At 26.5% G+C, this 17,700-nt stretch overlaps 4 protein-coding genes across 5 annotated transcripts; 2 read left to right on the plus strand and 2 right to left on the minus strand.

Moving 5' to 3' along the window:
• Positions 1 to 2,933: 2,933 nt before the first annotated feature.
• LOC112685318 (uncharacterized protein C7orf50 homolog) lies at positions 2,934 to 4,160 on the minus strand. The gene is made up of 2 exons (XM_025557159.1): positions 3,426 to 4,160; positions 2,934 to 3,211 (listed from the first exon to the last, which is right to left on the minus strand). Exons 1-2 carry the CDS (start codon positions 4,038 to 4,040, stop codon positions 3,017 to 3,019), a joined length of 810 nt encoding a protein of 269 aa, XP_025412944.1. The 5' UTR covers positions 4,041 to 4,160; the 3' UTR covers positions 2,934 to 3,016.
• A 315-nt stretch (positions 4,161 to 4,475) lies between these two features.
• Positions 4,476 to 6,052, plus strand: LOC112685319 (THAP domain-containing protein 1-like). Of its 2 annotated transcripts, XM_025557160.1 has the most exons (8): positions 4,476 to 4,601; positions 4,740 to 4,927; positions 5,043 to 5,105; positions 5,179 to 5,244; positions 5,325 to 5,393; positions 5,474 to 5,555; positions 5,618 to 5,852; positions 5,947 to 5,967. In XM_025557160.1, the coding sequence occupies exons 1-8, from the start codon at positions 4,531 to 4,533 to the stop codon at positions 5,950 to 5,952; spliced, it is 780 nt and encodes a 259-aa protein (XP_025412945.1). In that variant the 5' UTR covers positions 4,476 to 4,530; the 3' UTR covers positions 5,953 to 5,967. The 2 variants fall into 2 exon arrangements, with proteins under 2 accessions (XP_025412945.1, XP_025412947.1); XM_025557162.1 differs by having other exon boundaries at positions 5,477 to 5,555; positions 5,618 to 6,052.
• A 4,019-nt stretch (positions 6,053 to 10,071) lies between these two features.
• On the plus strand, positions 10,072 to 12,109 carry LOC112685340 (probable dolichol-phosphate mannosyltransferase). The gene is made up of 5 exons (XM_025557189.1): positions 10,072 to 10,190; positions 10,507 to 10,606; positions 10,665 to 10,775; positions 10,847 to 11,037; positions 11,187 to 12,109. Exons 1-5 carry the CDS (start codon positions 10,096 to 10,098, stop codon positions 11,404 to 11,406), a joined length of 717 nt encoding a protein of 238 aa, XP_025412974.1. The 5' UTR covers positions 10,072 to 10,095; the 3' UTR covers positions 11,407 to 12,109.
• A 1,209-nt stretch (positions 12,110 to 13,318) lies between these two features.
• Positions 13,319 to 15,640, minus strand: LOC112685341 (histidine triad nucleotide-binding protein 1). Its single transcript, XM_025557191.1, has 3 exons — positions 15,337 to 15,640; positions 14,893 to 14,997; positions 13,319 to 13,557 (listed from the first exon to the last, which is right to left on the minus strand). Exons 1-3 carry the CDS (start codon positions 15,562 to 15,564, stop codon positions 13,393 to 13,395), a joined length of 498 nt encoding a protein of 165 aa, XP_025412976.1. The 5' UTR covers positions 15,565 to 15,640; the 3' UTR covers positions 13,319 to 13,392.
• Between the last annotated feature and the right edge of the window lie 2,060 nt (positions 15,641 to 17,700).

The raw sequence follows: 17,700 nt of genomic DNA on the forward strand, positions 1-17,700 counted from the left end.
CCATGCATCAGTTGCCATCGCGATGGCAAAACAGAACTAAAAAATGACTCATCTTCATCGGGAAGTTTTTCACTAGACTTTAAAACTTTAATAATTTCCCTTTCAGACTCATCATTAAGTTGACGTTTATTACATTCTAGTTTTTTTTTGGATTTATTTATTCTAGGAGATATTTCCTCTGTTAGATCATTTTCAGGTAAGGAATCGATATCTTTATCCCGGTGAAATACATAAGCGCCAAAATGAGATAAGAAAAAAAATCGTATCGTACGAAAGCGCCAAAATCGTAGGTACCTGTGAGCCTCGGTTAAATAACAGATATTAATTTGGACGGAAATTCCGGATAATGAGGTTATACGAACTACAAATGCAGCTGAATCATATCATCGACATTTAAAAGATCAATTTTATGTGGCTCATAATAATATACTCATTAATATAGTAATTGATGTATTATTAAAATTACAAAGCGGAACATATTTATTTATGAACTCTCCTCGTATCAATAAATTAAAAATATCTCACAAAGAAATAACTGTTAAATGGAAGAAATATCAGGATGGTGAAATAAATCGTACAGAATACGTGAAAAGAGTGGGATTAAAAAATCAATCAATTTAATAATATTAATATAATATATAAAATAATTTTTAAGATATAACAATTTTTAAATAACTACCTACTTATATAAAATATTAATTTTGGCGCTTATGTCATACAGCCCTTTATCCACGGTTAAATCATTTTCACTTATACTAGATTCCGTATCATCTTTTTGTATAACTTTTAAAAGAAACTTTAAATTTAAAAAAAAAAGCATCCCTTATATGTTGCCATTTAGTTAGGATCATATTTCCTATAAAAATAATATTTTCCATTTAATATTTCATAAATAACGATTTATTATTTTTAACTCAATCGGGTTTCCTATTTTTGAATTTATTTGATAAATATTAATATAATAATAAATTAGTTTTAATAATTTATATACTTCCATATTATACAGATATTTAGCTTCTGGAATTACGTTCATAGACCTACAATACAGTTTTAAACTAGGAATAAGCACTATCAGAAAGGTTGTCTGAGAAATTTGCTTTCAGCTGTAGAATATTTTTAAAAATGATTTTCTTCCAATGCCAGATAAAGATATGTGGAAATCTGTTGCAAATGGTTTCCAAAAAAATTCCCAATTTCCTCACTGCATAGATACAATTGATAGAAAACATATTCGGGTTCAAAAGTTTCCAAATATTGGGTCTATGAATCTTAACACAAAAATAATTTTTCTATTATACTGATGGCAATTGTCGATTCAAATTATAAATTTATATACGTCGATATTGGAACTTTTGGTAAAGATTTAGACTCTGCAATAATTAAAGAAACTATTTTTTGGAAACTTAGAACAAAAAAAGTTAAATATACCAGATGCTGAACCGATAATCACTACCTAATGATATTTTACTATACGTGCTAATAGGTGACGAAGCATTCGTATTGTCGGAACACTTACTCTTGCCATATGGAGGAAATAAATAAAAGTGTTGACAAACGTGTATTTAATTATCGCTTGACTCAAGCGAGGAGGTATGTAGAATGTGCATTCGACATATTAACAAATAAATGGAGGATTATGCACAGATCATTGAATGTTTCTAAAAAGTTTGCAAAAGATATTATATAAGCGTGTGTTGTTTTACTCAATATTGTTCGTCAAAATGATGGATTTTATTTTGAAGAACTCGTTATCAACGGAAATCAGGGGCTTATAGAATTGCAACATGTACCAGTTCGTAATAGAGGAGGCAGAAGTGCAAATAATGCACGTGACCAATAGGCGAAATATTTTACATGTCCAGCTGGACCTCTACCATAGCAAATTAACAAAATATAATAGAAGCATTCTTGAAACATTTATCTTAACATTCAATAAACACATTTTTAATAATATTAAAACTAAAAAAAATAATATTACCAATTTCTAGTTGTTCCTTAGGCATTTTATCTTTAAATTTTTTTCAAGATACATATACACTTCTCCCCATTGTTTTTTTTTTTTAGATTTTTGTCTTTATTGACTGTTTATTGACTCATTGACCGTTTTATCCCAAAGATATGGCCTTGATTCCACTAACTCAATCAGAGTCGGCACGTCGTTGGGAAAGTAACTAATTGGGATATTATTAAATTTATAATATTAATTTCTACATCAGTTGACATTATTCAATATCATATCATTAAAATTTAAGACTACAGACGCCCAAAGCAGTGAGTATTACTTACATTTTTAATATGTTTTTCAGGTATTATGTATAGTGTATAAAATACATACAATACAAATATATTTAAAACAGGGAGCTTAGGATTATGATCATGGTTAATAAATTATTTTGCCCCCCCAAAATTTTTTCTTAGTTACGCCACTGACATAATATATTTTTATGTTCAGTATAAATATGAAAAATGTTTACAAGTTTGTTGATTACAGGCTTTAAACCCTTTATATATACATACTCGAGCTATTTTATACAATAATTAGTGTTTTAGAAGTAAACTCTTCTAACTGCAATATCACAATGTATACCTATATTAAATCTATAATTCATATGGCTTTTGTTTCAGATTTTTAGTCTATTTTAATTTTTTTTTTTAGCACAATAATTATTTATAAAATCTATTAGTTTGTACAAAAAGATTAATGATAAATATTAGTTTGTCACAAACATACTTGGAATAAAAAATTGATAAACACAAATTAATATTTAAGTTTGTTTTTGTACAAATTCTGTGATTTTCATAAATCTCCATTTTTGAGGTATCTATTAGTTGGTTATTTATTCTAATATTAATTTTGATTATTTGTGAAGATCAATTATTATTAAATTGTTATTATTGTAGTACTAACGGTACTTTACTTAGATTCAATTACATTTATGATGTTGAATTTGTGTATTTAAATAATACAAAATGAATAGGAAATAAAAAAAATACAATTTTCTCAAGTATTAATTTGTTAACTTAACATTTGAATGATAGTCCTTGCACGTTGATATTTATTTGTCTGAGATAAATTTAATTCTTGTTCTTCATAATTTGAAGCAGAAAACTCTGCGATAATGTTGTTGGCACATTCAAGAATTAAATTACGGCTCTTACCTTCAATCGTTTGAAGGTATTCAACTAAAATCTCAAAATTCTCCTTGGATATCTAAAACAAAGTTAATATGATTTATTAATTTATACTTTTTCTTGAAATAATAATAATTAAGTTAAAATTTAATTCATAGATCTATATGTAAAATTATATGTAATTGAAAATGTCTGTAATAATACAGGTTAATAAAAAAAATGTTTTCTTAAATTTTTATAAAAACTTTAAAAACATGAGACTAAAATAATTATTTTATACATTAAACACTTACCAATGTTAAATCATAAGTATTTTTAATCAACCAAAGTTGATTAATTTTTTTAAACTTCCAATTACAGCGGTCATTTTTCCATTGAATTAAATATTCACAAGCACGTTCTTGTCTCGACATGCCATTAGCAAAGGCTATTCTTTCACATATTTTGGCATTTTTTAGTTTTTTTTTTTTCGCCTTCAACTTGCTTATATAATCCTTTTTTTTCTTTTTGTTCAAACTTAACTTTTTCATTTTACCAGCTGTAGATTTATCTCTACTAACTACATTATCTGCAAAAGTTACCTTCTTCTTTTTAGTAGGATCAACTTCATTATTTGTGTCAATAGATTTGCGTTTTTTTTTAATTTTCATTGATTCTCTTGTTTCATTTGTATCAATGTTTGTACAAAGACCAACATTTCCAAGCTTTAATGGTGTTTCAGTAGTTGTACTTTTTATTCCATCAATATCAAGTTTATGATAAGTATCGACTGATGTTTCAGTTATAATAGTTTTAATTTTGTCTTTTTTCCTTTTCATCGAAATAATTGGATTTTTTATGTTGAATTTCTTTTTTAAAACACCTTTAATGGACATTATGAAGTTAAGATTATAATTTTCATTAAACATGCATTATAATAAAAAAAAATTAATCTAAAATAAATAAGTTAAAAATTATTAGATTGTTCTATATTGATTTACATTAATAGATTCATAATGACTTAACTTTAAGACACTCTTAACAAACCGTGTTGACATGTTTTGAAACTTCAAACACTACTTTTAATTTTGATAACTATGATAACAATAGACTAGTATTGATAAGAAAATTTAGCACGTACAAATTGTACATCATCAAAACCATAGACATATTATGATATGGACTGCTAGTAGAGAGAGAAGTCAATAGTTAACATCAATAGAAAGAGACAAGACATAACTTAGGTATCATGGAAGATATGATATAATTTCATGGAGTCAAAAACACAGTTATCAATTTAAAATGGTTTTATCATAGACAAATAAATAATAATAATTATTATTTATAAATATTTGTATTCATTTATTTCATTTTATATATTTATTATTTTTCATTTTATATTAAGTCGAAGTAGAAAAAATGGTTTTCAAATGTTCATTAAAAACTTGCAGAGAAAGCACTCAAAAAACAGAAAACCTAAAAATGCATGGGTAAGTATTTATTTTAAAATTATTTACTAGGTATTTATCAAATAAAGTATATAAGATACAGTACCTACTTGATATTCTTAATTAAGAATCCACATAAAAAGTGTGAAAAATTTAATTTATACAACCTGTTTTTTACAGTATTCCTAGATCATTATGTATGATGGAGAAATGGGTGAAAGCTATTCAACAACACCAACCAGACTTTAATGCTACAACTCACTCTAAAATATGTAGCATGCATTTTTTAGAGTCTGATTATACTTTAAGTTTAGTTAATAATCAAAAAGTTTTAAAAAAAACTGCCATACCTAGCGTTTTTATGAACTGTAAGTATTTACATACCTATGTATTATTATTATTAGTTAGGTATATATTACAGTTTATTACTTAGAATATAAATTCAATTTGTAAATAAACATAAATTATATAATTTTATACTAGTTTCATCTATGATTGAAGTCATTGAAGTATATGAAGATAATAATATGGTTCTTAATATTGAATGTAAGTAATCATTATTTTATATTTTTACTATATTACAAATGTTTCAAACTTATCAAACATATGACAATTTCAGCTACTAGCTCAATGTCTCCAGAGTTAAGTTCATCAACTGCTCAAGAACTTACCATAGATACGCAGTGTAATTTAATAATTTTTTAATATTTAACTATATACTATGTGTTGTATTAATTAAATTTTATTTTATCAAATTGTCTTTAGTATTTGAGAAACATTTGCCAAGTAAACCTGCTTTAGACTCCACATTAAAGTTGTCTCAAAACATAACAAGTAAATAATATATACCTCAAAAATAATAATTACTTACTTTGTAGTTGTATAAATTGTATGATCTAACATTTTTATTTTAGCAGAAGTCAACATTGCAAATGAAAAATTGCCACCTCCTGCTGTTGAGTTAACTCCTGCATTTATAACTCCTCCTCAACCAAGGCATGTTCCATTTTTTTTTTTTTAATACATTTATTTTTGTTTTTATTTTCTGTTACTTTTAGGAAACGTAAGTATTATGTTGGGGATTTCAAAAGCATAGATGACTTAGAAAGTCCAAATAGTCGACGGAAATTATTATATGCTGCTAAAAAGTCCAGTGAAAAACATGTATCAACTATCAAAAAACTAAGAGTACAAAATTATAGTTTACAGCAAAAAATTTCAAATTTTGAACAGCTGATTGATCATCTTAAAAATGAAAATAAAATTAATGAAAATTGCTTTTCATTTCTGAAGGTATGAATAAATTCTTTGGTATTTATACTACAATGTGTATGTTTACTACTAATACTTGTGTTATGTATTTATGTTTGTATTTTCATTTTTGCAGGTATGAATAAATTCTTTGGTATTTATACTACAATGTGTATGTTTACTACTAATACTTGTGTTATGTATTTATGTTTGTATTTTCATTTTTGCAGGTATGAATAAATTCTTTGGTATTTATACTACAATGTGTATGTTTATTACTAATACTTGTGTTAAGTATTTATATTTGTATTCTAATTTGTTTTATTTAGCTTTTATTATTGGTAGATGAATTTAATGTGAATTTTACAATTAATAAAAAATTAGTTATATCAACAATTATTTCTTCTTTTTTAATTACATTTATAAATCTCTGTTTAGGAATGCCTACCAAATGCAGAAACTGCTCTCCTAAAAAGACAATTAAACCATGAATGTGGTGCATACTCCCCCGATTTACGTACGTTTGCCTTGACTTTACATTTTTATTCACCGAATGCCTACAACTTTGTACGAGAAACTTTTCAAAATTCCTTACCAGCTCCTAGCACCCTACGAAAGTGGTATTCATGTATTGATGGTAAACCAGGTTTTACGGCTGAAGCCCTGAATGCTGTTGAAATTAAATTAAAAGAAATGAAAAGTAAAGGAAAACAACTTATATGTGGACTAATAATAGATGAAATGCACATCAAAGAAAATGTAACGTACAAAGGAGATAGATTGATGGGGTATATAAATTATGGAACTGGCACTGATGGTTGTGATGGACTTCCCAAAGCTACTCAAGCTCTTGTTTTTATGCTTGTAGCTATAAACTCTAATTGGAAAGTACCAGTTGGTTACTTTCTTATAAATGGGATAGGGTCAACGGAAAAAGGTAACTTAGTGAATACATGTATTGAATTAGTGCACAAAATTGGAGTCCCAGTTAGAACTCTAACATTTGATGGAACGGTATCTAATTTTTCAATGGCAAAGTATTTAGGAGCTGATTTATCTATGCCTCATCCCAAACCTTTTTTTAAGCATGAATCTGGAATAGTAGTACATATTTTATTAGATGCTGCTCACATGCTTAAACTATGTCGAAATACATTGGGTGACTGGAAAACTTTATATGATGAGGGCATGAAACCTATAAAGTGGTCATTTTTTCAAAACTTGGTTTCTATACAGGAAGAAATTGGTCTTCATGTAGGAACAAAAATCCGTACCAGACATATTCAGTATCATAAAGAAAAAATGAAAGTGCGTTTAGCTGCTCAAACTTTCAGCTCAAGTGTAGCAAATGCACTAGAGTATTGTTCCAAAATATTAAATTTAAATATTTTTACAAATTGTAATGCGACAATTACATTTTGTAAAAATATAAACAATATATTTGACTTTTTAAACACTAGGAACTTCTTAAGTAAGTCACAGTACAAAAAACCTTTGAAACGAGAAAACAAAATTGACATATTTAATTTTATTGATGACTCCATTAAATACTTGCATTCATTACACTGTGAAATTGGTAAAGATAGTACAAAAACAATAATTCCTGTCATCAAATCCACTCGAAAAACTGGGTTCATTGGATTAATAATTTCATTACAAAGCATCAAAAATATGTTTATTGATACAGTTATAACAAAGGAATTAGATTTTTTATTAACGTATAAAATGAGCCAAGATCACCTTGAAATGTTTTTCTCTGCAATCCGTTCAAGAGGAGGTTTCAACAATAATCCCACTGCTTTACAATTTGAAAGTTCTTTTAAAAGACTATTAGTTCATACAGAAATAATGACATCATCTGGTGCAAATTGTATGGTGATGGATATGACAAAGATTTTGTGGGTCAGTAGTAGCACCTCAAAACCTGTTGAAAATTCCAATATTTATTTAGATATGCTATGTGCAGAAATAGAAGATGACGATATTCATTTCAATACAAACCAATTTAATGTTTTACAACAAGTCGTTGAAGATATTGTGGAGTATATAGCAGGGTTCATTGTCCGGAAACTTTCAAGGAAATTAATTTGTGACGAATGTACTGAAGTTTTGACTCGATTTAATACCGAAATTGGATCATTAATTAATATTAAATCCCGTGGAGGATTAATAAATCCATCAGTAGATGTTATCTATTTATGTAAAGTAGCTGAACGAATTTTTAACTCGTACAAAAATTTGATACCAACTAAACCAAATATTATCAACTATTTAATTATTAAAGCTTCTTCACAAATTAATCTAAAAAACATTTTTATAGTAATATCTGATCATTTTTTGAATCAAAATCCATTAGACAATCATTTACTAAAACTTACACATTTAATATTTAAGACTTATTTTAGAATTCGTGTGAATCACTTTACCCTGAGTGAGAGTCAGCCAAAAGAACGCATACGATCGTTTTTAACTAAGACTATTCATTTTAAAAATCAATAGATATATTTTAAAGTAGTCGGTCAAAATACAATAGCAGATTTTAAATTTATTATTTTCATATTATAATTATTATTAATTATTATTTTATTATTATAATTTACCTAACTATTTCATTTATTTTTATATTTTAATTTGATAACTTTATAATTCCGTGTTATTATTTTGTGACTTTTTTCTAGATTCATATCTTATATTTGTAATTGCTTTATAGGTACTCTATTTACATTTAAAAGAGCTAAGAAAATATTAAAAAAATTCTAAATTCTTTATTTAAAACATTGTATGTTGTATATTAAGTGGCATAAATATGACTATCATTAAATAAGCCGCGTTTGTTTGTTTATTATTCCATGATATTTCATTCTTTCTTACCTAAACTATGCTCTTTCTCTTTCTAACAATCTTGTTTCGATAAACTGATGGCAGGGTGTGGGGGAGGAGCAGTCCATATCATAATATGTCTATGATCAAAACACAGTAACCAATATTCTTATCAAAATTTACTTTTTTATATATTCTTAGATATCAAAACCTGCAGAATTTTTATATAACATCCTCTTTGGAAATAGTCAATTATTTCTTGAGTTAACTCACAGTACTTACAGTATTTTATTTTTAAAAACAATAACAAAACCCAGTATCTACATGAAATGTAACTACTGTTTTGAATTTGTTATGATTGAAATCAGCTGAAAATATATTTCAAGCATAGTGAAATTCAAATTCTCAACACAGTAACTATTAGCACCGATTTTTTAGTATTGGACAGATTTTAATAGAGAGCCAAAGACTTCTTACAAAAACAATTTTCGCAAGATATACATATGCCCCTAAAAATATTACTCAACATAGAGGAATTAATCTCAATAAAAAAAAGGAATTTTTGATAAACTCATTCCAGTTATGCCAGAAAATGGAAATTTCTTTCTAATTGAGCATTTAAATAGAAATTCAATAATATTTAGAGTAAATTAGTGTGAAATAGGCATTTTTTAAATTTTTTATTGTTTTGGAACTGTCATACGAGTTTGTGAAAACACTCCATAAAAAAATTTAAACATTTGCTATTTCAGTTAAGGGTGTATTTAGATTTTATTCTAGGAGTGATAAGGTGACTCGATTTTTCACTATGCCACTTCTTGGCGAATGATAAAATAGGATTAATGATTTTTCAGAATGTTTACATACATAATATAGATCTAGAGGGAGGACATTGCCCTATCAACCCTCTCAAATACGCCCTTAAATGGTCTTAATTTTTATTTAACAAATATTATTTACACTTATTGTGTTTAAAATTAAATGTGATAAAATTTTATAATTTCTTACATAAATTCCAAAACACAGTATCTACTATTACAGCTGAATGAAAGCTAAAAATACTAATTAGTCGATTTAATTTGAATTTTACGCATTTCCTTGATAACACTACGTAGTTTCAAATGACAAGTTTGAAGTTAAGATAGCGGCCGACGTACATTACAAAAATCACTTTCATATCGAATTATGAAAAATACAAATAAGTACTGGTGTTTTAACGATGTACAGCTGAACTGACCAACGATTAAATATTCAATGCTTATATTCGAAGTCAGATGACTTTTTAATAATTGGTCACACTGTAAATAATATCAAATATTCATAAAATTGATCATAGAACAATGATAAATAGTTGTTTTTGAAATTTAGGACATAACTTCAAAATTATCATTTTTATGATGTTCCTGTTTATATGAAATAAATTATAATATTTTGTCTAATATTTCACTCATTAATACATTTTAAAATGACTTTAAAATATTCAATATTACTACCCACATATAATGAAAAAGATAATTTACCAGTTATAGTATATCTAATTCACAAATACTTGGAAATTAGGTAATATATTTATTTATTTTTATTTAAAGTAATTTAGATTGAAATATTATAGTTATCAATTGATGTCAACATACATTTTTCTTATTTTAAATACCTATTTAACTTTAGTATATACGAAATAATTTGTGTAATTATTGAGAGAGTGTGTAGCCCTTCTTCAGAGCCTTTTTTTTTGTTATACAAGATTATTAGTTATAACCATTCAATTTCCAAATTAGAAATAGTTTGTAATACATTTTTAAAATAAAATAAAGAAATATATTTCTATTAAAAATTCTTCTGAAACAAATTTTTAAAAATAATGAATTCATTATAGCGAAATTAAGTACGAGATAATTATAATAGATGATGGTAGCCCAGATGGAACTTTAGAAGTTGCCAAACAACTTGAAACAATTTATGGAAAAGATAAAATTGTAAGTAATTAATTAAATTGTATTTTTGTTAATCCTGATCAATTCTGAAACTTTTTAGTTGCTCAGACCACGTGGGAAAAAACTTGGACTAGGCACTGCTTATATTCACGGGATAAAACATGCTACTGGAGATTTTATTGTTATAATGGATGCTGATTTGTCTCATCATGTAAGTTATAGGTTATTAAGTTTATAATAAATTGATATATTATATAATTGTTACATTATTTTATTATTTAGCCAAAATCTATTCCCGAGTTTATAAAAAAACAAACCGAACAAGATTATGATGTTATAACAGGATCCCGATATATAGGTAATGGAGGAGTGTCCGGTTGGGATTTCAAAAGAAAATTAGTAAGCTGTGGTGCTAATTTTATCAGCCAATTATTATTGAGACCCAAAGTATCTGATCTGACTGGGAGTTTTAGGTAATTTATAAACATAGCTTTAATAAAATATAAATATTTATTCAAATATTGTGTGTATAATTTACAAAAAATCTAGAATTTGTCTAAAAATTTACATTGTAAAGAGTACTTGTATTTTTGTACTTTATTAAATTTATTTTTTTTTTCAGATTATATAAAAAGCCAGTTTTAGAGAAATTGATAGAAACATGTGTATCAAAAGGTTATGTTTTTCAAATGGAGATGATGGTGCGTGCAAGACAACTGAATTATACAATTGGTGAAGTTCCAATAACATTTGTAGATAGAGTTTATGGAGAATCTAAATTAGGAGGATCAGAAATTGTACAGTTTGTTAAGGCTTTGTTATATTTATTTGCTACTACTTAGATATTTTTAATTACAAATAATAATTATATTAATGTGGTCCTTATTTATATTATAAAATGTATTTATTCAGTTTATTTGCTGTTAATATTTGTATAATAACATTGTTACTTAGGCCATTATGCTGTAAATCATATATTTTTCTTAATTTGTGTCTTATTATTATTATTATATATATATAATATATATAAGTATAAATAAATATAGCTTCCAGAGGTTCATGTTAAAAAATATAAAAATATTTGTTCTTTTTGTTACAACCATAAACAGGATAGTTCAGTAATATCTCAATAGAAATATTTCCTAAGAATACCCAAATAATTGCTATTTATTAATTGTTCAGAAATTAAAATAAAAGAATAAGAAATTTCCCTTTTATAACCGGCGTAAAAACACTTATTAAACAAAGTATTTAATATGATTCCTTTTATTGAACTGAACTTACTTAAAGTTACAACATAGTTAAAAAAAAAAACACGTTCATTTTTTGTATATCCTGTAATAAGGATAAAGTACTTTAACTCTCAAAGTTGCACAGTATTTGTACTAGAATCTTTATTGTATTTTTCATAATTTTACCAATTTGTTATTGTTTAAATGCCTGTGTAATAGGTGTAAGAAAAATTGAGGAAACCTATGTAATACAAACTGTGTAATTATATGAGAAACATTAAGTCATGTATAAGAAAAATGAGAAAAACACAAATATGTTTGTATTTATTTATTTATTATTGTTTATTAATTATTTAAATAATTCAAAATTATTTTTTAAAAAATTAATAGTTATTAATATTGTTTGATTTGATTTATAAACTATTTTTTTTTTTTTTTTATAATTACTATTAGATAACCTAGTTATCTACATATGTAGATACTTATATTTTCATTGTAAATACTAAATTTATTGAATACCTTTATTTATTTTTTACCACTTTATTACCTATTCAATAACTATTGTTAATAGTCCATTGAGTAGGTGGGTAGTAGGTTCTAAACTAAGATGGTCTGAACCACCATTTTTTAAACATCTCATCACCACTGTATAGCAAAGACTTAGTTTTATTATCAATTATCATCCTGTTAATATAAATATAATTTAGTTCAAAAATATTTTGTGTAAATAACACTTTAGAATGCAGAACCATAACTTAATTTACATATTTATTGAATTAAATTCAATTAGTAATTTTTCTATTGAATAAAAAATGCAATGGTGGTTGTCTTAACATACCACTAATCATAGAAGTTCCTTCACATTATTTGATTTTTTTATTAATTATAGAAATCACATTTTTTTTTTTTTGTGTAAGCTATCCGAGAACCAAAAATGAACAAAAGAATAAAATATAATGGAAAGATAAGAAGACAAAGTCTGGTGTGTACATAATGACAATAGTGTTTATTTTTTTGAAAGAGTAAAATAGAGGATAGTTGATATGATATGTACCATGTAGTCATGACTAGCAACAAAAAGCTCCTCAGAGTTGCATGCATGTGTTTATAGAAAGTATAGTAAGATGGACTAAAGATGGTTTTCTGTAAGGTATGACCTGTTTAAGATTTTAAATAGTGTACCATTAGATTTGGCCCTTATTTCATAAATTGTTTTCTGTGCGGATATAAAAAAAAAAACCCAGTTATTTATTAATTTATAAAATATGACATTTTCAAATGATGCACAACATTACAACTAATTTTCACTATTTTACTAGTATAAGAAAAATGAAGTTTAAAATTACCAATTGCAATAAATACTAGGTTGCTAAAGTTCTTCATTTTTATATTATAATTAAATTTTAATTATTTACACATGAATTTTTTTTAATCTAAAAAAAGTGTTTAGTTAAACCAATTATTTATGATCCAAAATGTTTAACAAAATAATGAAAATCAACTAAATTATGATAAAATGTTGACAAATGAAAAGTATCAAATTTTAAATTGTAAATAAGTTTGATATAAATTATAAGTTGTTTAAATTCATAATAATTAGCCTGGAGGCCAAAGTAGTTGACGGCCACCAAGAACATGTAAATGCAAATGGTAAACAGATTGAGCACCATCTTTTCCATTATTGACTATCAAGCGAAAACCACTATCCAATTTTTGTTCTTTAGCTACTTTGCTTGCAACCAACATTAAATGTCCAAGTAACTGAAAAAAAAAATGTATTAAAGTTTTTTCACAAAGTTTGTTTGTGTTTGTGACACAAACCACATTATTATATTAAATTTTCATAGATCTATTCTCAAAGATGGTGTTAACGTTTATCAATAATAAAATCATAAGCCTAGCCAATTAATACTATAAATGTTAGTATTACCATTGGATGAATGGGTTTATTCTACTGAATACAGTTAAATTTTTAAATATGTTTAAAATTATTTATTTTATTTTATATATAAACTTTTAAAATCATTATCAACACTTAATTTTTAATTAGCTAATTATCTCATTGACCTTGGAAATCATACTTTACAATAGGTACACGATGTTAAGTTACAAAAAAAAATTAATTTTGTCAAAGTTATATAATCATAAATCATTAATTGGGAAAAAATAATATTATCAACATTTATCTCTAACATAATAATAATAAAAAAATGTATTACTGTGATTCATCTTACATACATAAATTTCATATAAGATAAAAAAAAACATTTATTAAATTAAAAATTTAATTTTTATTTGATAATAAAAAATCATTTTTATGACTAGCCTAATATATCCTATTGCATTTTTAAGAGGTGAAAATATCATAATCAAAATCTTTGTAATCTTTTTTATTTAAATTATATCAGAGGCACATTTATGGGGAGGGAAGGACAAAAAGGGCGCCAAAATATTAAAGGCACTATGAAATTTGTTTTTGTTTTCATGCCTAGAGGCTAGTTATATTTTAAAAACAGTTCTTAAAGTTAAATTACTGAGTACATTCTAAATTAATAGAAACATTCTAATACACTTAAGTTAAAATTAAACAGACTTAAAATTATTCATTTGATAATCTTGATTGATTCTGCGTAGAATATAATAGCTTAGTCTGGTTGTTGAATTACAGACATGATTTCAAATTTTAACTTGTATTCTCTCAGATAGTTACTGTGACTGAGTAATGAAATATATGTAATATCTTAATTTAATGTTATCGTTTAATGTTTTTTTTTTTTTTATTGCAGAGAGAGGAGCCAGATGTTAAATAGCTCTGGATGACTTTTATCTAAATGCGGCATGGAATTACATTGTCTAAAAAAAAGGGAGAATATCTAATTAAACATAAATATTTAATGAATTTAATGACTACATAACTCTATACCAGTTCAGAAATAATAAAATAGTAAATATTTTTATTACACCAAAAATCTGATAAAAAACTAATAATTTTAATTATTATTTTGCATATGTCCGATGATTTACTTTTAGATTATATTCTTCTTTATTTATTATTAAAAGAAAAACCTTAAAATGTATACTATAAAAATAAATTACCGATTCATCTGAATCATCAGCAGCAGCTAACATTTCAATTGGTTTCCTGGGAATTACCAAAAAATGAACAGGTGCTTGAGGATTTAAGTCATGGAATGCCACACACTATAATAAAAAAAAGTAAATTTAATTCAGTTTAAAAATAAAATCAATAAATTATATTAGTAAGAATGTAACAAAAATAATAAATAGTTTTTAATAACATTAAAAAATAATAATTGGAGTGATTAGATAACATTTAAAATTACTATACAAAATACTTCCCAAATACATATTTTATAATATTAAGTGATGAACTCGTATTTTGCTACAGAAGATGGTATAAACACAAAAATATCATACAGTACAAATAGGTAAGTAATTTACCAATTATCTACTTTAATTCCTTTAAGAGTGACCACTTGTTGATTAGTTTAAAAGTTAAATTTGCCTATTGACACTTACTCTATCGTCTTCATAAATGAAATCGCATGGTATTTCCTTTCTGAGAATTTTACCAAAAATTGTATCACCACCAACAAAAGCGGTCGAGGCTTTTTCTACCTCGTCAGACATTTTAAATCTTGAAATCCAAAAGCAATTATGTGTGTTAGTCCGATACCCACACTTTGAAAAATTACCAATTTGTATGAGAGACACGAAGTTTAATAATTTCCGACTGTAAGTAAACATTAATAAGGGTTGATAAAATTTGTGGAAAAAATATTCTTATCAAAAATGAACGAAGACATGATATGTTATAACCACAGGTATAACTGTTCAGTTATTGATATGTATATATATCTTGTATATATAAAGTATATATATATATAGTATGTATAAAAATCTAGTCTTCATGGCTACCACCATTGATTATAGCATTGTACAGTAGTCACAGAATTATATTCTGTGGTAGAGTCTTGGTAATCCGAAAGTTTAAGGCCCGGTGCACATTTGCGTTATTTTAACGCGCGGCAACGCTGCGGCATCGCAAACGCGGCATGGAAAACCCAAAATTTAATTGCGTAATGCACACATCACAGCGGCAACGCTGCGGTGACGCGCGTCCGTCTGCGACAAAAACTTTGTCGCAAGTTGTTATCGCACCGCAGCGTCACCGCGCCTTCACTTGCGGTCGCTCAATTCATTGTATCATATTGGTCAGTGCACACTATCGTCATTTTGTACACAAGGTACGCAAAAATAATACGTTTTCTTTTATAAATTTCCATCGCTTGTGTCAAAATCCATACTGACAATATATGTAAATAATAATATATGTAAGTGAAAACTGCAAAACTGCACAAAAGAAAAGTGTTATGTTTTTGTTCCAACGTCGTACTGACCGTACGTATGTATGACGTTATGTATATAGGTATACATAACGTTATGTATATGTATATAGGTATGTATATTTGCCGCTAGGTGTGCATTGAATACGGAGTCATAGCCGCGGTGCCGCAGCGTTGCCGCGCGTTAAAATAACGCAAGTGTGCACCAGGCCTAAGAAATATCGCATCGCTGAGCTGCCACCAGTGTTGCCATAGAGTAAAACCAAAAAAAAGTAAATAGAAGATAAAAAAAGCTAGATGATGCTAGACTTTTTCAAAAAAGTTGGAATATTTTTTTTTTGCTTATAAAATATTTCATCTATTGGTGGATGATCAATACAAAATTATTTTAGGTATTTTTTTTTTTTATTATATATATAGTGTGTGGCTGCATAGACATAATATAATATATTTATTATATTATTTAACCCTATCCTTACCAATTTTGTAAAAAACCTATATACACAGTGCTCGACTTGGCAAAATTAAAGAAGAGGGATTCTATTTACTTTAAAAAAAAGAACCTCCCCAAAACTGGCTGAGCATTATGATTATAGCGTAATAATAGTAGGGGGACTATAAAATTTCTGAAAATTAGTTGGGGTACTCCGTCCCCCTGCGTCCCCTCATAAGCCGAACACTGTATATACGTATTACCATTGATTATAGAATAGATTATAGAATCTATTCTATAATCAATGGTATTACGCATGATAAAATAAATAATTAATTTTATCATGGTATTACGTATAAGAATCACTTGTTGCTAATTGCTACTTGCTTATAAATAAATTGTTCAATTTAAAATTGTATATCGCTTATTACTTAAACAGTGCTTAAAAACTTGAGAATATGGACCCTTCGTTGTTTGTTATCGTAAATCGAGATATTATACCAACTTTGACACATAGACTTTATATTATTATGCCTCGTTTACACGTGATGAGTACTCAGCCGTGTCACTCGTTATGTTGCTCGGTCTAGTACCGAAATTGACCGAATCAGCGTCAACACGTATTTTAATTGCTTGGCCGAGTGACACATAAGTTCACTACACGATCTACTCGGTTGGCGGTTTATACACGCCGAGTACAGTCAATTTTGGTAGTGGCGGTAGTCGCTCGGCCGAGTGAACCATCAGTATTAAATTAATATAAATAATTTAAATGTGGGAAATAATTAATCAAGTATGTAAAACAATAAATATAAAATCTTAAGTCAGCCGAGGAAAAAAATTCTGTTGTTCACCACCTAATTACCACATGCTGCTCATAAATACCTTATTTATATTTAACGTATGACAATTTAATTTTTTAGGAATTTACCAATAAAGATAAAAAATATTTTAAATATTTCCTTTGTTTGCTTATACTTACGCTTTGTATTATTATCATTAAATAAGTTATTTTGTATTTAAATTTCAGGTCCAGTGGTCTTCTGAACATAATTTATTAGACTGATGAATTACATCTAAATATGTATACTGATCTAGTGGTAT

This window comes from Sipha flava, unplaced genomic scaffold (genome assembly GCF_003268045.1).
Source record: "Sipha flava isolate LNK unplaced genomic scaffold, YSA_version1 273_pilon_pilon, whole genome shotgun sequence".
In the NCBI taxonomy this organism is placed as follows: Eukaryota; Metazoa; Arthropoda; class Insecta; order Hemiptera; family Aphididae; genus Sipha; species Sipha flava.